This window comes from Schistocerca serialis, chromosome 9 (genome assembly GCF_023864345.2).
Source record: "Schistocerca serialis cubense isolate TAMUIC-IGC-003099 chromosome 9, iqSchSeri2.2, whole genome shotgun sequence".
Classification (NCBI taxonomy): Eukaryota; Metazoa; Arthropoda; class Insecta; order Orthoptera; family Acrididae; genus Schistocerca; species Schistocerca serialis.
In genome coordinates this window covers 314,174,204-314,201,893 of record NC_064646.1, presented here as the reverse complement: position 1 = coordinate 314,201,893, position 27,690 = coordinate 314,174,204, and the positions used below count along the sequence as shown (strand labels likewise).

General features: G+C 43.8%; 1 protein-coding gene across 1 annotated transcript; it reads right to left on the bottom strand.

The window, feature by feature from the left end:
• On the bottom strand, positions 1-27,690 carry LOC126419586 (uncharacterized). Its single transcript, XM_050086773.1, has 2 exons — positions 27,115-27,690; positions 1-63 (listed from the first exon to the last, which is right to left on the bottom strand). Exons 1-2 carry the CDS (start codon positions 27,688-27,690, stop codon positions 1-3), a joined length of 639 nt encoding a protein of 212 aa, XP_049942730.1.

Genomic DNA, 27,690 nt, shown 5'->3' with positions numbered 1-27,690 from the left:
TCACTTGACGTCACTTCTCGGGAACAGGCTACTGGACCAGTCACTTCGTTTAGCCGCCGCTACCTAGTCACACGACATTTACATTTACATTTTAGCTAACACTCTATTCCAATTGTTACGACTATGTTAGAGACAACTGCGGTTGTAAGTACAGAGGCGAGAACATATTTCACTAGAAACAGAAGCAATCACCATCACCTAAACGTGTGACTTCGGCTCCAGATGTGTCAATCTTACTGAAATAAACGGCAGTCCTTCAGTGAACTAAGGTGCCAACTGCACCAGTTACCCTGCTAGACTCACAGAAAACATTCAGCTCCGCTTTCTCTCTCTCCCCTCTCTCACAACTACTGAGCGATCGGCTTCCCTTCCGTGCCCAATGCCAACCCACTGTGTTCATCGCGACGGGCCTAACTCTTACCTTCTGCCAATCGCCTCCAGTGCGCACCAACACCCGCCTACCACGCCCTCGTGGACAAACGATGCACTTAGGTGAAGAATCAATAACCAGAGAGCCGCAAAGGCTCAATGGAAAATATAAATACTGTAATTTGTAATGAGGAGTCTTAACTGTCGCCTGTCATTTACCACAATTCGGAAAGATAAACGATGGCTGAAAGTATAATAACGCGCCAGATATTCGATTTTGCCTGTTGTGATAGTCCGTTACTTTCAAAGATTGGGTAATTGGTTAAACACAGTCTTGGTTGCAATTTTTAGTTTTTTATTTTTCAACGACGCGTTTCGCCTTGTTTAGGCATCCTCAGGTTAGCTTTTCAAGATGGACGCGGGAGGCATCAAGATCTGCATAACGCGTTCCCATTCACAGGAGCGGGAACGCGTTATGCGTATCTTGATGCCTCCCCAGTCCATCTTCAAAAGATAACCTGAAGATGCCTAAATAAGGCGAAACGCGTCGTTGAAAAATAAAATAACTAAAAATTGCAACCAAGACTGTTTTTAACCATTGCTGTTAATCACTGGTTTGCTGCATGACACATATGGATTGGAAGAAGAATGGGTAAAATTAATCTTAGGCCACAACCTTTGTTAGCCGCACTGGGAATCAGTGACACCAGTTTAAATCTCCTGTCAGTTGTGTGTCCATGTTATCCGAATGAGACGCACAAAGTCAAATCTGTGCACCAATTGTAGGTTATGAGTTTGGATACATAAGTTTAGTGGCAATCAGATATATTTGTGTTTTATTGGAATTTATTTTCACATTCGAGACATAGCGCTATTGAGAGATGTTATGCAAAAATCTGTGGAGATGCCTAACAATGTCGTTTACTTTGAATAGCACAACACCATAAGCACACAGCGATTATATCTCTCGCGTGCTAGATATGCGTGCTAGAGTAAAGCAGCAGTTCTAGAACCTATCTGGTGGTACCTCATTCGTAATCGATGACGTAATGATTGCCTCCGGAAGAAGATCCTGTGTTGGTGGCTCATTGCTTTACAACTCTGGGTGAGCGAGGGGTGATGCTACATTGTAAGACGTGTCAGACCAGCGGTGGTGTGGTAAAGGGGAGAGGGGAGAAGGGAAACCGCCCGTGAACGAAACATTGGTCAATGGTTCCTAACCATTCTTAGACCATTACCCCTGAGTGCAATTAGACATTATCTAGTATCGACGCCTTACCCACCTCCCCACCACCTGTTGGCATCTCCCTCCCCAACATTATCACCATCTTTGGTAGCTAATTAAACTATAGATGAAAGACTTTTCTTGGGACACTTTATTTTTAAAATGTTGAAAGATGAATGATAAAAGCGTGTGTATATGTGTGTGTGTGTGTGTGTGTGTGTGTGCGTATGATTTTCTGTGTGTGTGTGTGAGTGTCAGAATGAATAACAAAGGAATTCGTGGTGCATCGAAAGTGCTACTCGCAATTCGGTCTTAGATAAGACAGCTAACAGTCCACAGTGACAGCAGACATTTGTTGCAAAACGTACTTCCTCTGCATTATTCTTCTCCTTCCGGCACTTGCTTGACCCGCACGCTCCAACCCAATTTAAAATCAGGCAAGTTGAAATGTATGCACTGTGCTTACTGTTCGTAAATCACTTGATTCCTGCACTTCTTACCTCTAAACTGGTAGAAATTGGATGACTTCAGTTTTTTAACGCTTTGTGTCTGTGTACAGGAATATTGTAGCTCTTATCTTGTTACTGCTGTGTCGTGCTGACAATAAGTTCATTTATCTGTTTCGAAGCGAGCAATAAAGCAATTTCTGGATTACCGCAGTTACTATCTACAGCTTCGAGAAGGTAATTTCTTGAGATATTTAGAATTTGTTACGTATATTTCTGACTTTTATCATCGGCGACTTGCGGGGCAAGACACAACATATCCTGTGTAGTGGGTGAACTACGTGTAACCTCCATCGCATTAATGCGACTGATTGAGAAAAAGTAATTATTGGTAACCTACATAATCAATAATAGAGTCTTACAAAATTGTGTTGATATCAACGATCTTTTGAGAATCATTTAGTTTGAAACAGAATGGAATCGTTTCATTTTCACCCATCAGAAAATTTCATTTTACCCCTTTGGGGTTAATTACCTCTAGGTTGCAAACCAATGCTCTAGGTGCACCGCCTACTGTTAAAATAGGTAGGTCTCCTCTCATTACCGTAATTCGTCTCGCTGTTGGTTGCATCAAATCTCAGCCAGAAAACGAATGCAATGGCTCTCACAATCGTTTCCCGCTACAAGATGGATGCGACATTAACAATTTCTCTCGAGAGTGAAACCGACAAAAAGTGACACATGTCTGCGGTAGGGACGGGAAAAACCAATTGGTTAATACCAGTAGTGGTTTTATAGTTTCGAATAACCGGTATTTTTCGGTATTTGTTTGGTTCTGGTTACAATAGGTGTTCTTACTTTTTTTTATTAAAAAAACTGGATATCAATTGGTCGGAATATCACTTAGCCAAGCAACAGTGCTAAAATTTTTCGTTCTTAAATAAACCTTTATTAAAGAGCGAGTATTTTTTATTCATAAAATTTGGATTGCTATAAAATATTACGTCATTACTGAAAATGGGAAAAACAGTCAGTGCTACCTCAATAACAATGCTGAAGGAAACGAGCGATAAACTCATGGCGTAAGAACTGGCACAGCATTGGTGAGACTATAATGCACCAGTTGCCGTGTGGCGTGGGCTATTATATCGCACGCACGTACATGCAATGTATAAGATCTGTCCTGTGGCAGTTTCTCACAGTCGACGCCTTTTTGGTCTTTTAGCCTTAGAAGACGGGCAGATTAACACGAGAAATACCATTCTTCAACCTCAGTTTTCACTCTTTAGCACTCACTATCTGTTATGTCTAAATGTAAGTATGCTGCCCGATTACAATATGATTTTTGAGCAGAATTACCAAAAATTATGGTCAGTTGGGAGAATACAGGTGATTTTTTGTGGTATTCAACCACTAATCACTTTTCGAGAAAAGCAGCTGTCGGTGGATTAAGTTTCCTTTTATTTGCCTATTTGATTTAATATTTTGATTCTGCGTATAGCGAAACTGCGACAGTCAAAATTTTTCAGTGCTTCTTCGATTTCTTTGTTTATAACAGTAAGTCATAGGAATAAAAGACCGAAAGTAGGTTATTTCAGAAACTGATTATTCTGAGCGATTTTAACAGTCCGGTTAAACTGGCGTTGTAAAAAAAAATTGTCGTGTTTCCAAAACGAGTACTGTGCTATTTTAAGAAGGTGACTACTATTTTGTCTGATTAACTTACGTGCACAATAGTATTTTGGAGGCGTTTAACGGTCAAGTCGTTACAACGGTTTTTTCAGCGTAGACTTATTAATTTCAAATATGAATTTCAGATTGTTGCTGAGTGATTTTGGAAGGGCGACAACTGGGGAAAATTCCTTTTTTTAATGATTTGTGGAAAAATTTGTTAATATCATCGTCAAAGAATTTTCGAGTTATAATCCAGCTTCTATTTCCAAGAAGAAGTACATAGAAACGAAATGATCGTATGACGTTATTGGCCAGGAGACTCTGCTGGGGTCATTCCGCCGCCAACCACAAGTCATTTATTTGACGCTACTTTGGCGGCTTGCGCGTTGGTGATAATAGAATGATGATAATGACACACAATACCCACTACCATGCCGATAAACTCTCCGACCTAGTCGGGAATCAAGCCAGTGTCTCCTGTATGGTAATCTGCCTTACTGATCAATTTGTTATGTGGATTTGACGTTCTGGTAGTCTACGAGGAATCAAAACACTTTTGCAAGGGTAACAACTCAAATTGAACAAAAGCCAGCTTTTTTTGAGATTGTAACGATTTCATACACCGGACGTTCTTCACGAAGGAAATGCTACGTGTTCTCGAAGGAAAAGAGAGGAAGAAAGGAAGTCTCTGCTAGTGGGTGAGTATAAGAGCGGTCCTCCCCGGCACTTCTGCCTCTGCGCAAGTCGTCTCGTAGAACTGGAGGAGATAACCGTCATGGTCGCTATATGCCTCTTCATCGTGTTCAATATCCTCCTGCGTGGAGGATCTCGTGACACACGTCCCTGGAAATTATAAAAATATTGTTGCTATTTCGGGTTGCGCACGATTGCCGTATGTCGTTCAATCATGTGGTTCCAGAAGCCCGGCATATTCTTTGGACCGTCACGAAGCAGATAATTCACCGCTTGACCTGGTAGCCAAGTTAACGCATTGATCTTGGCTCGTTAGTAGTAGTTTCTGTCCGGAAAAATGACAGTCGTGGGCTCAATGGTTTGTTGTTCTACGCGGACAATCATGTTCGTCACAGATGTCACACTTCCGCATGGGACCGCACATAAGACGGTGGGCGCCGTCGTCTCTAACCTAACACACCTCGCAATGCGAGGAGTTCAGCCTCCTAATGGCGTGGAGGCGGGATACAGTGACATGTTTATCGATCTACCAGGTACTACATTGTTCGTGTTTCTGTGTCAGGGGTGGAACAGCGAACTGTCCGCCATATCACCAACCAGTGGATTGTGGGGTGCCGTGTTTCCATAAGGTTGGCGGGACGCCTGTTCTTGAGTATTCGGTAGATGTCGCACGATGTCACCAATCTGTCATAGCTATATTCAAGAAGAAACTCTTTAATACGATGAACTGCTCTTCTCCATCTCCGGTGTAATCTGAGAGGTTGGTGCCAATTCGTCTATCAAGAGTCCCGGCAAGCTCGGCTGTTATCTATCCCACGTTTTTAACATCGAGCTGAGACAAAGCGTTACCATGCGATCGTGAACATGTATGAGCCCGAGGCTTCTCTACGAGTAGTAGGGTCAGGGCATCGTATCGGATCTTGAAGAGTAACCCAGTATTGGTAAAATATCTAAATGCTACCAGTGTGCAGCTAGTGACCGTTTTTGGCACCGGAAGACTAGGTGCGTAGTGGAGGATACGTCATGTGAAGTAGGTATTTATGTAGACGACCCGTTGAATCATGACTAAGGAACGTCCGTCATTCGCTCTGACACCATTCCGGACGGCTTGAAGAAAACTCTTGAAGCTGACCTCCGCCGTCTTAGCACGTCATTCGTGAACTTGACCCACAAACACTTTATACTGCCCCGTATGTGGAAGGGTGCAAGACAGTCACCAGGTAGTCAAGTATTAAGGGATATCGATTTGTCGACATTCACACGGCTACCTGTAGCGGCACCGAATCTATAGATCCAATCCAACGCTGTATTTGTGTCGTTGCCAATCTGCACCGCCAGTAAAGGGTCGTCTGCATTCACCTTAAACTGAAACGTAATATCCTTATTGTAAGTTGTGTCGAACGTTGGCTAATCTCGCTGAGAAGTGGTTCAAAGGCCAGTGCATATATGATAGTGGATGAGGAACGTCGTTGTCGGATTTATCTCGTAATAGTATGGAGTCCAACCACCCGGCCATTAACAAGCACTTTACAGGTGGCTTCGTGTACTAACTGTATCACCGTGGCGATGTAGCGCTGTGGGAACTTCATTTGTGTCAATACTTCCGTAATATAGGCGTGGCTGACCCTGTCAAAGTCTCGAGCGAAGTCTAGGACATCAGAGCTCCGCTTAGTCGACATGCACCGGCAGTGCGATCAAATCGCTGTATTCGCCGAGTACCGCCTGGATCTTGCTATAGCAACCGATGGATGTCTGGTCAAGTGACACCACGCGATGCAGTATTCCTGTTTGTCGTGCCACTACCAATCTGGAAAAAAATCTTAAAAATCACAGTTAAGTGGTGTTAGTGGGCGTAGTCTTTGATTCGTATACCGCCTGACTGTTTAAGTACTGGGATGATCAGACCCTCTACATAGGCAGGCGGAAACAGCTCGTAAGGGATATTAGTTCATGCGAGATTTCAGTCCAACAGGGAGCCATCAAGTGTTCTCCATTCATAATAAAAGAATTCCATCGATGGAATAAGTGATTTTGCTGTCACCGCTACCGTTCCCTATACCATCCATCCATACGATCCATGCATATGCGACGATAAAGTTCACTTAAACAACATAGTGACTAAAAAGGGTAATGTACATTACGATACAACATAGCGTGGCCAGCGACCCGTTGCCCTTCCTGACATGTTCGTTTACATTCCTATTATTCACTGCGCCAAATCTTAGTTCAATTCAATTAACGGTCATATCCTATCCTTTTAGTCAGTCATTCAAAGATAGCCCTTTGTCAACAAATTTTGCACAAAGCATTAAACCGCTTCGTTCAGAATGCGGGGCGAAGTAATTTTCATCCTCAATAATAAGCGTCGAAAAATAAGCAAACGACTTTCAGGATGCCCACCAAGAGTACCATCATCAAAATACTATTGCAGCGACGTCCCGATCGTGTTGTAGACGGCAGGCCGAGGAGGTTCCAAGCACGTTACAAGTAGTGAGGCGGGGGAGGGGTGGGGGGGTGGGGGGGTGGGGGGGGGGAGGGGAGGTACAGAAATGTGATGCTGAGCGGTTACTCTATTTTTTATGATCTTGTGATCTTGTTAAACACAATGTACACCGAATTCTCATTCTGGACAATGTACACCGTTTAATAACAATTTTAAGAAAAAGTTGTCATAATTGACATACAGGGACGGTGACAGTATTCTTTCTTTCCACTCAGCAAGGTCCTCCACATACGGGGCTCTGACATCTGTCGGTAGGGTTGTGGTACCCTTTGTTGAACGTGTTCTGTAGGCTACTACCAGCGTGTACGGCTGGCGCAACTGCATGGTTGCTCTCTTCCATTCTTCGTCATTTGTCACCGCGGTGTCGTTGAGGACACCTCTGTCGCTAGCTTTTCGTTACCTGTCTTCCAGGGGCCTGGTGCTTTGTAGGGTTCATGCGAGACTATGAGCTGCCATCAGGTCTCCATTTAAGAATGTTTGTGGCTGCCAATGAGTAGGTTATTTTGTTGTTCGTGTATTTTTCAAAGCTCATCAATATTTCAAGTAGATCGATTTGACTGCCTATAGTTATTTCAGATTAGAGTTTGTGAAGTGTCTCATTGTAAGTTGTATGCCGTGTGACGCAGTCGGCGCAACATTTACGATGAATGGTTTCAGGTTCTTTCATACGGATAGGACACTCAGTTTACTTTTTTCAAATGTTACCTCCACTCGCCCCTACTATTCTGTCTTCATTGTACTTGGAATAGGTATGGCCCCACATCTGCAACTTTTAATTCATAGGCATTTGTATCTTTTGCCTGTTTAAAATCCTTCTTCCCCACAGGTAAATTTGTCGTTGTTTGCCAGGGTTGCTCTTTTACTGAACTCATTGCTTTTGTCCCCCATTTATGACGAGGTCGATTTCCTGTACTGCTTTTGCAGTCTCTTAATAGCCTCTTGGAGTGTCTCTCTTCTTCCTGATAGTACGATCATACGAGCAGCATACAGCCACGGTCTCACTTCTTCTGACAGTATCCTTTGGATCAGGTCATGGGAAAGAAAAACGAGTAGTCCAAGGAAAAAGGAACAGGTAGAAAAAAGCAAATAAACTTTATTATGTCAAGTTCAACGCCATAACTCTTATTGTATTTATCCCACTGTGAGACAAGACGGTTAGCGCTCCCATGCACAAATCTTTGCGGTTGCCTTCAATACAGTGATTGTATTCAGGCGTGCATCTCTTCATACGAAAAAAATCGACGGCCAAGAACGTCTTTCTTCAGCGCTCCAAAAATTTGAAAATCGCATGGGGCAGATCGAGAGTGTACGGCGGATGTACGACCCTGCCCAAATGTTGCCAAGCTTGTTCCGAGTACATCTACAACTACATTTACATGGATACTGTGCAAATCACATTTAAGTGCCTCGCAGAGGGTTCACCGAAAACCTTCACAATTCTCTATTATTCCAATCTCGTATAGCGCGCGGAAAGAACGAACACCTATATCTTTCCGTACGAGTTCTCCCTTATTTTATCATGGTGATCGTTTCTCCCTATGTATGTTGGTGTCAACAAAATATTTTCGCATTCGGAGGAGAAAGTTGGTGATTGGAATTTCGTGAGAAGGTTCCGTTGCAAAGAAAAACGCCTTTCTTTTAATGATGTCCAGCGCAAATCCTGTATCATTTTAGTGACACTCTCTCCCATACTTCGCGATAATACAAAACATGCTGCCTTCTTTGAACTTTTTCGATGTACTCCGTCAGTTCTATCTCGTAATGATTCCACACCGCGCTGCAGTATTCTAAAACAGGACGGACAAGCGTAGTATAGGCAGTCTCCTTAGAAGATCTGTTACTTTTTCTAAGTTTCCTGCCAATAAAACGCAATCTTTGGTTATCCTCCCCCACAACAATTTCTATGAGCTCCTTTCAATTTAAGTTTTTAGTAATCTGCAGAAGTTTCGCTGGGTAGCCTTTAAACCTTTTTCCGTACAGTCCCGCTCTCGCCTACGATATATTCGTACTTTTCGAGCCCTGAAAGACTCGATTTGTTCAGACGAAGAGGTACAAGTCAGGGAACAATCACCGTTCCATAGGCAGTCGCAGTCATTTTTTCATGAAGATACTGATCACCTTGTCCCATACTGGGTTAACTGTAGTTACAGTTACGGCGACTCCTTTTGAGATGATAAACAGTTTATTTATTTTCTTCCATCCCATTCGTTTTTATTTTATTGCCCCTTTAAAACTTATTTGTTAGGGAACATTATTTTGATTTTCTTTTCTAAATGTGTATACGTTTCGTAAGTCGTATTCCTTATTTTCAGCTCCTCTTGAATCTGAGCCCACGTAAGTTGGTGATAGGTACAAAACCGTAAGAGCGTATTATAGTAACAGCCATAGAATAGGTCGCTATTAAACACAAGGATTTTCAGTTTGCTGCTCACCTGCACAAATTGTTTACGCGGAGGGGAAAGGCTGTCTATGAGCATGGTTCTTCCGAAGAAATTTGTACAGGCTGAACGAACTAAAACTTACCCGGCAAAAAGTGCGGAAATGGAAAGTGCAATTGATGTGTGGCTTCCACAGAAACGACTGGTAGTCTGGCACTCGTATTGCTACCCAGTTAACAGATTGTAATAATACTTAGTTAGCGTATTTTTGTGCAGACATATATCTTTTTAAATGGAACAATACCTGCTGACATTTAAAAACTAGAGGTAGGGTAAATTAAAATGGACGTGGTGTTCGTTGCAGCCGACCCGAGTGGCCGAGCGGTTCTAGGTGATACAGTCCGGAACCGGGCGACCGCTACGGTCACAGGTTCGAATCCTACCTCGGGCATGGGCGTGTGTGATGTCCTTACGTTAGTTAGGTTTAAGTAGCTCTAAGTTCTAGGGGACCGATGACCTGAGAAGTTAAGTCAAGTTAAGTCCCATAGTGCTCAGAGCCATTTGAACCATTTTGTTCGTTGCAGGATTCAACTGCGTGTTGTTTACGGGATATAGTGTATTGAAAAGTTTCTGTAGAGCCACTTGCTTGTGCCATTCAACCTGCGTAGTTGCTAGGTACGATGTTGTTATGTTTGCTTACAGTGTGATTTTGTGTTCAACTGGCTCTGAGCACTATGGGACTCAACTTCTGAGGTCATCAGTCCCCTAGAACTTAGAACTACTTAAACCTAACTAGCCTAAGGACATCACACACATCCATGCCCGAGGCAGGATTCGAACCTGCGACCGTAGCGGTCTCGCGTTTCCAGACTGTAGCGCTTAGAACCGCACGGCCACTCCGGCCGGCGATTTTGTGTTCCTTGAGTGCACTGCTACTTGCTAGTCAGTTAGTGTTGTGACAGTCCAAGCAGTAGGTCGTGAGTGGACGATGGGATTTATCAGTGCAGAAGAAGACGACATGTTGATGGTGTACATAGAGTGTTGGAAGAATGCAGTTTGTTCTTTTACGGTGTATGCGTCAAGATATCAAAATAGTCGTCAACCATCTCGGTGATTATTTACCAACCTCTTCAACCACTTGTGTGAAAGTGTCAGTGTAACACCTTGACAACTAAATAATGGAAACAAATAACGACAGAAGAGGCGATAAAGCTGTTCATGCTGCTGTTGCCGTTGATCGGCCCGTTAGCTTCCGCGCAATCTTACTAGAAAGTGCCATGAGTCAGGCAAGTGTCCTGCGTATTCTCCACCGACATGGGTTTCATCCCTGTCACGTCTCTCTACATCAAGAGCTGCATGGAAATGATTATGAGAATCATGTTAACTTCTGTACAAGGACAATAAGACAGGGTAAACCCGTTGTATCATGTATGATATTAGCGATGAATCCACATTTGTCAATAGTGGTCGTGTAACCCTCAGAATCATGCTGTATAGGTCTGTTGACAATCCCAGTTGCTTTAATCAGGTGGAACGCCAGCGTAAACGGGGTGTAAACGTGTGGTGTGGGACAATGAAATATCAGCTCATAGGTACTCTTCTCATACACATAACACTGAAAGCGCACAAGTATCGCAGCCTCCGAACTGACCCTCTTCGACGGATGCTAGAAGAGATTCGTCTACAGACTAGGAGGAAATTGTGGTAGCAACATGGTGGCTATCCAACCCATAGTGCACGAAACACTACAGAATGTGCACTAATTGTTCCCAGATCGTTGGATTGGAAGAAGACGACCTGTACCTTGGCCGGACCATTCTTAGGATGTGATGACTGTACATTTTTTTTGGTAGGGAAAGCTTAAAGACGCTGTCTGCAAGGACACACCAACTGCACTCGGTAATATGCACTGACGTACTACTGCTCGCAGATCTCCGCTGGAATGCTAGCACGTGTGCGGCAGTCGTTCTACACCAGACTCGAACCATGTATTGCCACTGCCAGTAGTCATTTTGAATACAATTTGTCACGGTCGGTTGTCTCGTTATTGGTCAGAGTCTACATAACTCATGTATGCACTTGTGTTGATCTTTGAGGTGTGCTACCACAGTGTCGGTACGGGAACTTTTCAATATACGATACTTAGTAAACAACTCGTTCTAGAATCGTGCAAAAAACACTACTGACATTCTAATTTACCCAACTTTAAGTTAATTAATCTCAATAGGCTTTGTTCCACTTAAAAAAACTGTATGTTTGCTCAAAAAATACACTTTCTAAGTATTATCAGAGTTGATTGGCTAACAGTATGAACCCGGGACTTCCAGTCCTTTCTGTGAAAACGATACATCAATAACACTTTCCATTTCCACAATATTTTCGGTGCAACTCTTAGACGATTAACGCTGAACACCGTTTTTGTACAGTATTAGTAGTTGCGTTACTCGATGATAGTCCTGCAGGATTTCTTTGTGATTGCTAAGATACTTTCCTTCGGATTAGATTAGATACACAGTAAACTCCCCATTAACTGCGGGCGGATTATCCGCGGCCTATTCGTCCCACTTTTTTTTCTTTTTTGCCGATGAACATTTTCCATTAACTCAGCAGTCGTCGCTGGTGAGCACTTTATAATACGAGTGCAGTAAACAACGTGCTACTCGAACAGTGCATGAGCTAGACTGTATTTTGTTCCAAAGTAGAGTAAGTTTTTATGAAATTGGATTGTACTGTACCGAATTTATTATACAAATTATTTGATGATTTCAGTTGGTGCATATTAATAACATTTAGTTTCCAAACAATCTCAATACATTACTGTATATTTTAATTGCGAATTATACAAGAAATTCCCCACCCCCCTGAACCATGGACCTTGCCGTTGGTGGGAAGGCTGGCGTGCCTCACCGATACAGATAGCCGTACCGTAGGTGCAACCACAACAAGGCCAGACAAACGTGCGGTTCCTGAAGAGGGGCAGCAGCCTTTTCAGTAGTTGCAGGGGCTACAGTCTGGATGATTGACTGATCTGGCCTTGTAACACTAACCAAAACGACCTTGCTGTGCTGGTACTGCGAACGGCTGAAAGCAAGGGGAAACTACTGCCGTAATTTTTCCCGAGGGCATGCAGCTTTATTGTATGGTGAAATGATGACGGCGTCCCCTTGGGTAAAGTATTCCGAAGGTAAAATAGTCTCCCATTCGGATCTCCGGGCTGGGACTACTCAGGAGGACGTTGTTATCAGGAGAAAGAAAACTAGCGTTCTACGGATTGGAGCGTGGAATGTCAGATCCCTTCATCGGGCTGGTAGGTTAGAAAATTTAAAAAGAGAAATGGATAGGTTAAAGTTAGATGTATTGGGAATTAGTGAATGTTGGTGGCAGAAGAAACAAGACTTATGGTCTGGTGAATACAGGTTGATAAATACAAAATCAAATAGGGGTAATGCAGGAGTAGGTTTAATAATGAATAAAAAAATTGGTTTGCGGGTAAGCTACAACAAACAGTATGGTGAACGCATTATTGTGACCAAGATAGATACGAAGCCCGCGCCTACCATAGTAGTATAAGTTTATATGCCAATTAGCTCCGCAGATGACGAAGAGATTGATGAAATATATGATGAGATGAAAGAAATTATTCAGATAGTGAAGGAAGGCGAAAATTTAATAGTCATGTGTGACTGGAATTCGATAGTAGGAAAAGGGAGAGAAGGAAACGTAGTAGGTGAATATGGATTGGGGGGAAGAAATCGAAGAGGAAGCCGCCTGGTAGAATTTTGCGCATAGCATAACTTAATCATAGCTAACACTTGTTTCAAAAATCATGAAAGAAGGTTGCATACATGGAAGAAACCTGGAGATACTGCAAGGTATCAGATTATATAATGGTAAGAAAGAGATTCAAGAACCAGGTCTTCAATTATAAGACCTTTCCAGGGGCAGATGTGGACTCTGACCACAATCTAATGGTTATTAACTGTAGCTTAAAACTAAGGAAATTGCAAAAAGGTGGGAATTTGATGAGATGGAACCTCGATAAACTGAAAGAACCAGGGGATGTAGAGAGCTTCAGGGAGAGCATTAGCGAACGACTGACAAGAATGGGGGAAAGAAATACTGTAGAAGAAGAATGGGTAGCTTTGAGAGACGAAATAGTGAAGGTAGCAGAGGATCAAGTAGATAAAAAGACGAGGGCTAGTAGAAATCCTTTGGTAACAGAAGAGATACTGAATTTAATTGATAAAAGGAGAAAATACAAAAATGCAGTAAATGAAGCAGACAAAAAGGAATACAAACGTCTCAAAAATTAGATCGGCAGGAAGTGCGAAGACTAAGCAGGGATGGTTAGAGCACAAATGTAAGGATGTAGAGGCACATATCACTAGTGGTAAGATAGATACTGCCCACAGGAAAATTAAAGAGTCCTTTGGAGAAAGGAGATCCACTTGTATGAATATCAAGAGCTCAGATGGAAACCCAGTTCTAAGTAAAGAAGGGAAAGCAGAAAGGTAGAAGGAGCATATAGAGGGTCTATACAAGAGCGATGTTCTTGAGGACCATATTATAGAAATGAAAGCGAATGTGGATGAAGATGAAATGGGAGGTATGATACTGCGTGAAGAGTTTGACAGAGACTGAAAGACCTAAGTCGAAACAAGGCCCCGGGAGTAGACAACATTCCATTAGAACTACTGACAGCCTTGGGAGAGCCAGGCCAACAAAACTCTACCATCTGGTGAGCAAGATGTATGAGACAGGCGAAACACCCTCAGACTTCAAGAATAATATAATAATTCCAATCCCAAAGAAAGCAGATGTTGACAGATGTGAAAATTACCGAACTATCAGTGTAATAAGTCACGGCTCCAAAACACTAACACGAATTCCTTACAGACGAATGGGAAAACTGCTAGAGGCCGACCTTGGGGAAGATCAGTTTGGATTCCGTAGAAATGTTGGAACATGTGAGGCCATATTGACCTTACTACTTATCTTAGAAAATAGATTAAGGAATGGCAAACCTACGTTTCTAGCATTTGTAGACTTAGATAAAGCTTTTGACAATGTTGACTGGAATACTCTATTTCAAATTCTGAAGGTGGTAGAGGTAAAATACAGGGAGCGAAAAGCTATTAAAATGTGTACAAAAACCAGATGGCAGTTATAGGTGTCGAGGGACACGAAAGGGAAGCAGTGGTTGGGAAGGGAGTGAGACAGAGTTGTAGCCTATCCCTGATGTTATACAATCTGTATACTGAGCAAGCAGTAAAGGAAACAAAAGCAAATTCGGAGGTGGAATTTAAATCCCTGTAGAAGTAATAATAACTATGAGGTTCGCCGATGACATTGTAATTCTGTCAGAGACAGCAAAGGACCTGGAAGAGCAGCTGAACGGAACGGACAGTGTCTTGAAAGGAAGATGTAAGATGAACATCAACAAAAGCAAAACGAGAATAATGGAATGTAGTCGAATTAAATCGGGTGATGCTGAGGGAATTGTATTAGGAAGTGAGACGCTTAAAGTATTAAATAAGCTTTGCTATTTGGGGAGAAAAATAACTGATTATGGTCGAAGTAGAGAGGATATAAAATGTAGACGGGCAATGACAAGGAAAGCATTTCTAAGGAAGGGAAATTTGTTAACATCGAGTATAGATTTAAGTGTGAGGAAGTCGTTTCTGAAAGTATTTGTATGGAGTGTAGCCATGTATTGACGTGAAACATGGACGATAAATAGGCTAGACAAGAAGAGAATAGAAGCTTTCGAAATGTGGTGCTACAGAAGAATGCTGTAGATTAGATGGGTAGATCACCTAACTAGTGAGGAGGTATTGAATAGGATTGGGGGAAGAGAAGTTTGTGGCACAACTTGACTGGAAGAAGGGATCGGTTGATAGGACATATTCTGAGGCATCAAGGGATCACCAGTTTAGTGCTGGAGGGCAGCGTGAAGGGTAAAAGCCGTAGAGGGAGAAAGAGAGATGAATACACTAAACAGATTCAGGAGAATGTAGGTTGCAGAAGGTACCGAGAGATGAAGAAGCTTGCACAGGATAGAGTAGCATTGAGAGCTGCATCAAACCAGTCTCTGGGCTGAAGACCACAACAACAACAACAACAACGCGAAATTCGATTATACGCAATTTTCAGGTACGCAGTTACCGCGGATAATCGAGAGTTTACTGTACGTTTTATTCCATAGACCTACACAGTAATTGATGCTAAGCCGCTAGGGAGTATATTTCCTCTTTGAACCTCGCAGTTGTTGGTACACAGTATATTTATGAGTACTGTCAAAGACTCATAAAACAACGGTTCCGGTTCGGCGCGTAAATAACTGCAGAAATAGCCCATATTATTCAATAATCGAAAAATTAAACACGCTAATAACTATAATTTCACCACAAAGTACACGATCAAAAATTCTCGTAATCTGGCAAGAGATATGAAATCCATACAAATAACACCTAATGGTAGATTTATTTCATTTCATTAATCTATATACCTATGTACCAGCGTAGGTAACTATATAGATAATAATATATAGCCTCCCCCTGCGGGTTCGGGGGTAAGAATTGGCCCGCAGTATTCCTGCATGTCGTAAGAAGCGACTAAAAGGAGTCTCAAACATTTCGACCTTAATGTGATGGTCCCCTAAGGGGTTTGACCACTACCTTTCAGAATTTTCTGTTAGTGCGTACCATTTGGGGAAGGACGGCTTACATGGTGTATTATATATCCATTTTGCCCTAACAGCATTCGCCTTCAGAATTGTTTTCCTACCATGCCGTACATGAAAGGGTGGATATCTCGGCGGAAGTCAATGCTGCTTCTAGTTACAGTGCATCGCCCTGGAAGCAACGTGGCACCGCGTTCCGATGTGCTGGCGGGCAGAGCGCCTGCAGCCGGATCGCTTCAGCCTCTGGTGGCAGTAGGGGTGGCAACGCACCGCGACACAGGAAGCCTGCAGCGCAATGCGGTGGTGGTGTAACGGTCAGCATTATTGTCATGGAGTTGGACTTTCACCAAGCTTCCGGCCACATTGGATGCAGTGTGTTCCGGGTAGCATACATTCCCTCCATTGTGCAGTTCCATCTTTGCTGCCTATATACATGGATATTCGACACCTGACAACCAACATGGTAGCCAGTCCATTGTGGTGGGGTCGTCATGTACCCTCTTGGTGGTAGCCCTCTGACTACACAGGGATCGCACAGCTGATGCCTGAGCTGCTACCTCCCCACGTATGCCGAGGAGTAGATGATGCCTGTCCCTCTGGGGCATCAGGACTCTGTTGGCTGGGTGGTGCCTGTGGGGAGAGTGCCTGGTCGGAGTGGGTGGCATCAGGGTGGATGATCCGCAATGAAGCGTGGTACATCATCTCTCACTGGTGGGCCTCCACCAGCAGTCTCTAAGCGATCGAAGTCTAACCTCAACGGGAAGAAATGTGATTCGAGATAATTTCCCTCCCTGGCCACTCCATGGGAGGAACGTATGGCTAAAGACAGCAGTGCCGATTATTCACCCCGGTACCTTGTCTGTATGTGGGTTGATGGTGAATCTTTTATGCCGACCAAGCCTCAGTTTTTTGTGGAGCATTTAGATGACAAGTTTGGGTAGGTGGAGGGCTGGTGCAAAATGCACTCTGTGTCAGTTCTCATGAAAACAGCATCCTCTGCTCAGTCACGGAGGTTGCTCACTTGTGAGAAGTTGGGGGATGTTTCAGTTAGCATCACGCACCATAAGAGTCTAAACATTGTCCAGGGTATTATCTTCCACAGGCCGGCGGGAGTGGCCATGCGGTTCTGGGCGCTACAGTCTGGAGCTGAGCGACCACTACGGTTGTAGGTTCGAATCCTGCCTCGGGCATGGATGTGTGTGCTGTTCTTAGGTTTAATTAGTTCTAAGTTCTAGGCGACTGATGACCTCATAAGTTAAGTTGCATAGTGCTCAGAGCCATTTGAACCATCTATCTTCCACAGGGATCTTCATCTGCAGTCCGATGATGAATTACGCGCCAGCCTAAAATGACGAGGTGTTCACTTCGTCCAGCTCGTTCATTGGGGTCCGAGGGATAATCGGGTAGCCACCGGTGCCTTCCTCTTGGCCTTCGAGGGTGATGTCTTACCAGAGAAGGTCAAGGCGATGGTTTACCGCTGTGATGTAAAGCCATATATCCCTCCTCTGATGCGGTGTTTTAAATGCTGGAAGTTTGGGCATATGTCATCCTGCTGCACTTCCAGCATCACGTGTCGAGATTGTGGACAACCTTCGCATCCCAATACTCCATCTGCCTCGCCTCCCATCTGTGTTAACTGCGAAGAACACCATCCCCCCTGCTCGCTGGACTGTCAGATTTCCAGAAGGAATGGAAGATAATGGAATATAAGACCCTGTACTGCCTGACCTACACCGAGGTGAAGCGGAAATATGAGAGACTCCATCCTGTGCCAATGATGTCGACCTACACCGCTGCTGCAACAAAGGTTCTCCCATCGTCACGTACAGTTGGCTTTAAGATCTGTCAGACTCCACTGGACCCCTTGACTGTGGGGGGGCACATCACTCCCTGTTGGTCCTGCTCCATCTACTTCAGGAGCAACGCCTCCCAAACATCGGGGACATCAGTTCCCCCTTCCCAGCTGGAGAAGCGTAAGACTTCTTCAGCTCATCTCGCCAGGAAGGGGTCCCTTGGGGATCTCCCTTTGCAAGTTCCGACCGGCGGAAAAGCGGACACCCGCAAGTGGCCGAAACAACCACCGAAGGCACAGCGAGAGAAACAGGAGAAGAAAAAGGTTCCCAAGCATCCCGACATTGCGGTGGCACTCGTACCACCGCTTCCTACAAGCTCAGCATCTGAGGATGAAGTGGAGATTCTGGCGTCTGCTGAAGACCTGGATCTCGCCGGACCCTCAGACGCAATGGATGTCACTCGCGCGTGTACTGAATCGGTGGCAGCAAGTAACCCAGTGGCGTAAACCGTCTCCCCAGTCCCTTCCCGCCTTTCTCAGCCATGGACAATACCATCCTCCAGTGGAACTGCAGCGGTTTTTTCCACCATCTAATTGAGCTCTGACAACTTCTCAGCCTTCACCCTTTCTCCTGTATTGCTCTACAAGAAACTTGGTTTCTGGCAATGCGAACCCCCGCCCTCTGTGGCTATCTGGGTTATTATAGGAACCAGGCCGCTTATGAAAGGGTATCTGGTGGCGTCTGCATCTATGTCCTCCACTCCCTTCACAGCGAGTCTGTCCCTCTGCAAACACCTTTAGAGGCTGTCACTGTTCAGTGGACTGCCAGCGACGTCTCCTCGAACTTTACAACTGTCTCTGGGTCGAGGGTGAGTTTCCGTCGAAATGGCGGGAGAGCATTGTAACCCAGTTTTGAAACCTGGCAAGAACCCTTTGGAAGTTGACAGCTACCGCCCCATTAGCCTCACCAACGTTCTTTGCAATTTGTTCGAATGGATGGTGAGCCAGTGATTGAGTTGGGTACTCGAGTCTCAGGGCCTCCTGGCTCCGTCTCAAGGTGGGTTCCGTAAAGGCCGCTCTGCCGCCGACAATCTGGAGAGCCTGGAGTCAGCCATCCGTACGGCCTTTGCCCACCGTCAGCACCACATCACTGTCTTTTTTGACATGCGGAAGGCGTACGATACGACATGGCGCCATCACATCCTCTCTACACATCATGATTTGGGTCTCTGAGGTCCGCTGCCGATTTTCATACGAAATTTTCTGTCGCATCGTACCTTCCACGTACAAGTCATGGTTCAAATGGTTCAAATGGCTCTGAGCACTATGGGACTTAACTGCTGTGGTCATCAGTCCCCTAGAACTTAGAACTACTTAAACCTAACTAACCTAAGAACATCACACACATCCATGCCCGAGACAGGATTCGAACCTGCGACCGTAGCGGTCACGCGGTTCCAGACTGAAGCGCCTTTAACCGCACGGCCACGCCGGCCGGCGTGAAAATCATGGCCTCCCATAGTTCCTCCCAAGTTCAGGAGAACGGGGTACCACAGGTGTATGTCTTAAGTGTCTGTTTTTAATTGCAATTATCGGGCTCGCTGCGGCGGTTCGAACGTCTGTCTCAGCTTCCTTGTATGCTGACGACTTCTGCCTCTACTATAGCTCCATTGGCATTGCAGCTGCTGAACGTCAGCTGCAGGGCGCTATCCGCAAGGCGCAGTCTTGGGCTGTAGCGCATGGCTTCCAGTTTTCAGGTGCTAAGACCTGCGTTATGCATTTCTGCCGGCGACGAACAGTTCACCCTGAGCCGCGGCTTTACCTTGCCGCCGAACTTCTTGCTGTGGTGGAGACACATCGTTTTTTGGGTGTGGTTTTTGATGCCCGTTTAACTTGGCTCCCACATATTCGGCAGCTTAAACAGATTGTCGCGTCCCAAGCGTGGGTATTGCGAGGGATTGAGCGACACGGTTCGTGGATGGGATTTTAGCCGGTTGACCGTAGTGAGAGGGAGACTTTTGATCTGGCTAAGATGTAATAATCCCTGGTTTTCACAAGGCTAGGAAGGTGATAGAAATTAAAGTCGTGATAACTTTAACAATTTACGGTTTATTCCATATGAGTACAGCTCGCCCTATCTGACGGTGGTTGCACTCACAGGAAAGCCAAGTCTAACACAGAGACGGTGACTGACTCCACCGTTCCGACTGACTACGAGAAGTTCTGTCAAGCTTCCTAACACCCTACGTTAAATTCCCGCGGCTACGCCCTGACGCTCTCCAGCGACTATCTCCGGCTGCCTGCCTACACTCTCTAACTCACTCCCAGAACCGCAAGACCAGACCCGACACGACAAGACCTCAGAGCGGCGTGCTCTCGGGTTTTGTTAGCGTTTCCCCTTCGACCCCGCCAGCGCTTGGCATGACGTAGCGTCGAAGGCAACTTACCCTTATTTGGTCTCGTTAAAACATTGTTGTTGCTATTGTTCTTCAGAGGCTGAGTGGAGGGGCAGAGACGCCTCTCCCTATATGGTCACGCACTGCGTCCTGAGCCCTTCATTGGCTCCTCATGACGTAGTGCTGACCCCCACCAAGAGCCCTCTTTCTTTCTCTCTCCACTCCCAAACCTCTCTCTCTAGCCAGGAATGCTTTCTTGTTGATAGTCTTAATTGAATGCTTATCATGCACCCCTGCACAGACCCTCGTTTGTGTTTGCTGGCTGTTTACTTTCCTATCAACGCGCCCAGCTGCCCAGCCGTTCGAGTGCCGCCTCGGCTGGCCCTTCGGCCACGCCTGGCGTCCCAGCGCTACAATCTTAACTTCTCCCTACGTACTATTTTTAAGGTACTGCTTTTTAGACTTGGCTTGTTCCTGCGGTTACAACACCTCCCCCGCCAGGGAAATTGGCGTTACTCCTCAGAGTAGCGTCAATTGAGATTCTCTCATTTTATTTTCTTACATTTTCTTTTGTTACATATATTACACTTCATATGTTGTCTTTTTCTTTCATCTCTACTTCATTTCATGTGAGACACAAACATTTTACACATGCATTTGTCATGATACACTTTTTCTTCTTTTCTCTTTTTTTTTTTTTTTTTTCATTTCATTGCTACAACAATTATTTATCAAACATACATTTATCAAGGTACACTTTTCTTCTCTCTCTTTTTTTTTTTTTTTCAATTCATTGCTACAACAATTATTTATCAAACATACATTTATCAAGGTACACATTTTTTCTTTTTTTTCGTCATTGATACAATTACAATCAAGGTACATTTTTAAACATTGATGCAAAATACCACTTTCATTCTACATTGGTAATTACAAGTACGTACAGTTTCATAAAACATGGACAAACACTAAAATCGATTACACCTTTTTTTTCATAAGACACTTCTAATATATTGTAACTGTAGGTTTGACTTATCGTCTGTTTCTGAACAGAACTGACTCTTCTTGGTTTTTACCACATCTTTCGTATACTACTATCTCTTCGGTGTCTTTATTAGCTTGTCTTCTACTTAAGCTAGTCTCTGGATATTGATTTACTATGGTGTTTCTTATACATACTTTCCCACAACAGTTACTATCGTCAAAGTACTTCCATAAACTTTTGAAGCATTCTTTACAGCATTTACAATTTCTACAACAACATGTTATTACAATAACAATGACTATTGCTATAGCTATGTATGTAGTTACAGAGTAATGGGTAAAGTATCTGGAGTATTTTAGTTCCTCCTCCTGCCTTTCGGCCATCCGCTGGACATCGTCCAACCTTTTCCCAGCGACTTTCAAGTCGTCTAATTGTGTGACTACTTGCTCTAGTGGTAAATCTAGCGTTAACATTGATACATTCTTCTTTTCTTCGTTTACTACACAACAGTCAAATTCTAAATTAATTTGAGGTATTATATCCTTTTTCGTTACGTTACTATGAATTACTCTATCTGTTTGTATGAACACTCTCGTTCCATACCCTTTACATTTGCTATAAAAACTTATCTTTCCTACCCCTTTCATTAATAAATCCTTCGGGGGTTCTTTTCCACATAATACTGTTAGTCCTTCTTCCTTCGGAGCTACATATAGCCACTCATTACTGTTTAGATGGGTCCAAAGGCTCTGATTTAGTGCGACTATTTTTCGCACACAATCTTCCGGAATTTCTCTTACCGGTTGTAATAATTTGGCTTCGCATTCCTCGTGGTCGAATGTCGATAGCAATGCAAATGACTGTCTGCACAGTCTTCTGCTCTTACTCAATTCTTTACATTTTAAATCATCCGCGGAAAGTTTCGCGTACTGCCTTTTGGATTCATCTATCAGTAGAAATTCTTTCTCTGGCTGTATGTATATGTACCTTCCTTTCATATTTGGGATCTCCTTTGGTAATGGGAGAACTCTGTACATATTGAAATTATTATTATCTATTAGGGGGATATTAATTACATACCCTAGTATGCTACCGGAAATGAACACATCTAAGTCAATTATTCTTAACAAGAGGTAGCCTGATGACTCCGCGAGGGGAACAGGAAACTTCACGTCCTTTAGTTCGTCTCGGATTAAACTTAGATACTTCACAATTTGCACTGGGTTAATTATGTGAGGCTGAAGTATTCCCTTTTGAGCATTTACAATGGCATTTATCATTTGCTCATACTCTTCCTCGATTTGGCCAAACACTGCCGCTAACTGTAATACTTGTTCCGTTACGGTGGCAAAAGTTGCTACTCGTTTGAAACCTATATCTGTCTCCTTCACGTATTCTTTCATAAACCTTTCGAGTCTCTGCATGCCTGTTCTTAAAATGTGTTCGTTTGATTCTAGTGTATACACTGTTCTGTTTACTCCTGCTAACGTGGCCCTTACCACTGCCACCTGTTCCTTAGTTAACCTCAGCAACCCTTCCGAATTCTTTTCCATAGCATCTATTCTTTCCTTATAATATGCTGCGTCTGCTTCGTCCAATGTTCCGAACAGTATTTTACTTACCTGTCCGACGAAGTTGAACACTCCTCTCTTCCTTCTGGTTTCGTGTTTTGTGAGTTGCTGTACGAGTTGCTGTAGCCCTGTAATCTTTTCAACGTGATGTGTGACTTGCTGATCTAATACCCTACATTCTATTAATCCAATGTTTAATTGTTTCAATGTGTCACGGCACCGCTGCACCGCTGCCTTACCATACCTCTCGGCTTTTTGGAATCTTTCTGTTATTACATCTAAATTAACATATGTAACTATCCTCCATGTGGTACTGTATATCTCTATTTGTCCTACATGATCGTAATATAGTCCTGATGAGCTTGGTATTGAGGTCACTTTAAAATCATTCGTTTCGTATTCTGATGCAACGAAGTTGTATGTTGCTACCACTATGATGAGTTGCATCACTTGCCACTTGAGTGCCATACCTGAAATTTAAAAGAACTGTTTCAGCCTGTTGGCATGTACTTTTGTTTCTTTATTTCTTTTAACTCTTATGACTACGTTAGGACCTTCCACTTTTAATACTTCAAATGGACCTCTCCATTGCGAATCTAGTTTCCGAGATCTACCACGTCTCACTGATTCGTCGTGTAATAATACCTTGTCCCCTACATTAAATTCTTTTGGGTTCTGTTTCAAATCATACTGTCCTTTACTGATTACCTTACTTTTTATAATAGAATCCCTAGCCACTCTATGGGCTTCCTGCATTCTTGCTCTTAGCTTATTTACATACGAATCATAATCGTAACTTACCTGCGGTGTTTCTTGCTGCAGTACTCCTGGTATGTTAACCTTTCTTCCGTACATTAACTCAAATGGTGTATAACCTGTGCTGCTGTGTGGTGTAGTGTTGAATACAAAAATTGCATACGGTACCCATTTGTCCCATGAACTTTGATCTCCTGTTACAAAATGTCTGAGATATTCTACAATTGTTCTATGGCTCCTTTCTAGAGCACCATTTGACTCAGGGTGGTACGCTGTGGTATTTATACGTTTTACCTTCAACAATTTACATACACTTTTAAACACATCACTCAGAAAATTCGATCCTTGATCAGTTAACAAAACTGATGGAATCCCATATCTTAGCACTATATTTTCCACAAACGCTTCTGCTACAGTTTCCGCGTCTTGCTTATCAATCGGGACTGCTACTGTGAATTTACTCAGATCGTCTTGGAACGTTAGCATGTATCTTTTCCCTGTACTAGATACATCTAGTGGACCCACTATATCCATTGCACATTTTTCAAATATTGTCTCAGCTGTGTCTGTAATTTCTAAAGGCATCCTTGTTTTCATTTGTGTGTTTTTGTTCTTTTGACATGATGGACACTTTCTAATATAATTTTCAATGTCTCGCTTCATTCCGCGCCACTGCTTGTACGCTTTTATCCTCTCGAATGTCCTATGCATTCCCTGGTGCCCTCCCAAGGGATTATCATGCATCTCCTTTAATATGCTTTCCTTTTCTTCGGGGCTAATTTCCTCGCTACCATTTGTTTCCTGCTTTATTTCACCTGACACTTGCGCTTGCCGCACATTTACGGAACTCTGTTCCGCCTTTGCTTGTGCTACGGAGGTTCTTTCCGCCTCCACATTTCGCTTTGACATTCTCTCTTCCTTTTCTTCCTGCCGTATCCGGCTTAACGCGTCTGCATTACTGTTTAGCCTTCCTGGCTTATATACTACCTCGTAGTCGTACTCCTCGAGCTTCAGTCTCCACTTCAAGAGCCTCGAACTCGGATCCTTTACACTGAAAATCCATGTTAGTGGCTTATGGTCTGTCACCACTGTGAATTTTCGTCCATACACGTATGGTCTAAACTGTTTTACCGCGTACACTATAGCCAACAACTCTTTTTCCGTTGTACTATAGTTCAGTTCTGCTTTGTTCAGTGCTCTGGATGCATATGCAATCGGCAAGTCTTCGCCAATCTTTTTCCCTTGCGATAACACGGCTCCCAACGCTGCGTTACTCGCATCCGTTGTGATTATAAACGGTTTCGTGAAGTCAGGATACTGAAGTAACGGAGGATTCACTAATTTCTCTTTCAGTTCCTCGAACGCATTCTTCTGTCGTTCTCCCCATTGGTACTCTACTCCTTTCTTTAGGAGCTCATGGAGAGGTTTCGCAATTTTGCTGAAATTGGCAATGAAACGTCGATAGTACCCTATCAATCCCAGAAACCCTTTTAGTTCTTTTGTTGTTCTCGGCTGTGGGAAGAACTTCACCTTCTCCACCTTTGCCATATCCGGTGATATTCCCTTGTCCGTGATACAATGACCTAGGAATATTACCTCCTTCCTCAGAAATTCACACTTGTCTGGTTGCAACTTCAGATTATGCTCGCGCAACCTGTCAAATATTTCCCGGAGCTTTTCGTTATGCTCCTGCAGGTTTCTCCCATAACATACTATGTCGTCCAAATAGACAAAACATTTAACACCCTGTAAACCTGCCAATACTGTGTTCATTAGTCTCTGGAAACATCCTGGTGCTCCTTTCAGTCCCATCGGCATTCTTTTGTATTCGTAATGCTGATAGTTTGAGCTGAATGCCGTTTTCTCTCTGTCCTTCTCGTCCGTCAATATTTGATGGTACCCGCTTGCAAGGTCAAGCGTCGAGAAGTACTTGGCTTGCCCTAATTGATCCAAGATATCGGAGATATTCGGCAGTGGAAATGCATCGCCTACCGTGATGTCATTTAATTGTCGGTAGTCCACTACTATTCTCCATTTCTGCTTGCCGCTGGCATCTAACTTCTTTGGAACTAACAGTAACGGTGCGTTCCATGCGCTCTTGCTTTCGACAATTATGTCATCCTTCAGCATTTGTTCTATTTGCTCTTTTAGCACTTCCTTTTGCGCTTCAGGGATCCTGTACGGTCTAGCGTTCACTACTTTCCCCGCGTGTTCCGGCGCAATCGGTATTCTATGTTTCACTGCAGAAGTATAGGACAATTTGTCCCCCGGCAGATGAAATACATCTCCGTACTCCGTGCAGACCTCTGCTAGAGCGCTCTTTTCTTCGCCGTTCAAATGATCCATTCTGAGCTGCCTTCGCAACACGCTAGCACGACTTTCCGTCTTACCTACTGCCTCAGTGCTACATTTTACTTCGCGAACTTTCGCTATTCTTTCTACTTCTTCCGTTATTAGTCTTACACTTCCTAATCGAACTCTGTCCTCTGACACGTTCAATGCACTTACTATGCATTTCCCATTTCGCACTTTTACTAAGGACTCAGGTACATGCACCCCTTGTGCAATCTCCTGCCTTGGTATGACCATTTCTCGTTCGATTCCCCGTGGTACCTTTCCGTCCACTTTCAACAACATTATTCTTTCTTCCCGGGGCCCTATCTCCCCTCCTATTTCTGGATCTGCTTCTTTCTCGTGTCCCTTTGGTTCTTCCTCTACTACTAAGGGTATATCTCGCCCTTTTAGTCTTATCACTTTACCCGCATAGTCTAGCTTGACTCTATGCTGTGTCAAGAAATTTCTCCCTATCAATCCGTCGTACGGAATGTCTAGCCCTCTACCGTACACGTGAAATTTCTGTCTCACCTTTTCAGATCCGTCTATACTTAAGTTTATTTGTACCGTGCCTATAGTGCTAACGGCTTCACTCGTTACACCCTTTAACCGAAGTTTTTCTGTTTCATTGATCCCAAGCATACTCTTTACCGGAATACTCGTCCGCTTTAGCAAACACAATTGTGCTCCTGTATCTATTAATAACTTTAAATACTTCTTTAGTTCTACACAGTACAATACGACCACGTCGTTTTCTGTTGCACAGTCGATTACCCTCACTGTGGGCTTACCTATTGCAACAAGGCCCGACTGCGCGGCCTTGCCGCCTCTTAGTTTCCCTGTACTACCTTTCCTGTTTTGCTCGATACTGGCACCCTGCCTTTTCTCCAGGCGTGCCAGGGCCCTTCGTGGCAGTCTTTCGCGTAGTGGCCCTGCCGCTTACACTTAAAGCACGCAACATCTTTTACTCTTGTGCACGGAACTCCGCAGTTCCCTGGTAAATTACACTGTGGACATCTCCACTCTCGTAACCCTCCATCGGTTTCTCTATGATTCCCTCTGAATTCCCTTACATCTATCGGGTGAACTTTCCTTAACCGTACCCTGCATTCCATGTCTGTGTGTCCCGGCTTGTCACACCCATAGCAAAAATTTGTAAATTCTCTACCTGTCATGGTTCGTACTCTATGCTCTGGCCTGTTTTTTCTACACTTGCTCGCTATGTGACCTCTCAGCCCACAATTAAAACATTTCAACTCTTTACCTTCTCTCGCGCTTTTTACAGCTTCCTTGTTTCGAGTGTACGTTACCCTCGGGGCTAGTCCCCGCTCTCTCATAGACAATATCGCACTCTCTTCCTGCAGTGCCAATTCCACTGCTGCTGCCAACGTGATTTCGTCGCCTCTGCTTCTCACTATTGTCTGTATTCTGTCATTACTTAAACCCTGTATAAAACACGCTCTTCCTAGGGAGTCAACTAGTTCTATTGCACCTTTCAAGTTTTCTCGGGCCGTAACTCTATTTACTGCTTCTCGAAAGTCTCTCTGCATTTCATCAATTCTGCTTGCCCACATTGCTATTGGTTCCCCTTGTCCCTGTCTGGCTTGGAAAATTTTACATGCGTAGTAGTCTATAGTACGCTTACTGGCATAATTCTCCTCTAAAACGTGTTTCACCTCTTGCCACGTACCCGTGCGTTCACGCACCTGCAATCTCGACCTGGCCTCACCGGTTATCTTTGCTTTCACGAACTTCAATAACGTTTCGTGTTCCTCAGGCTTTACTAATTCAAAAGCTGCATCTACATTTTCGATAAATTCTCTTAAATCCTTCTTGTTCCCTTCGAAAACTTTCGACACAATACATAGGGCCTCTTTCACTGACAT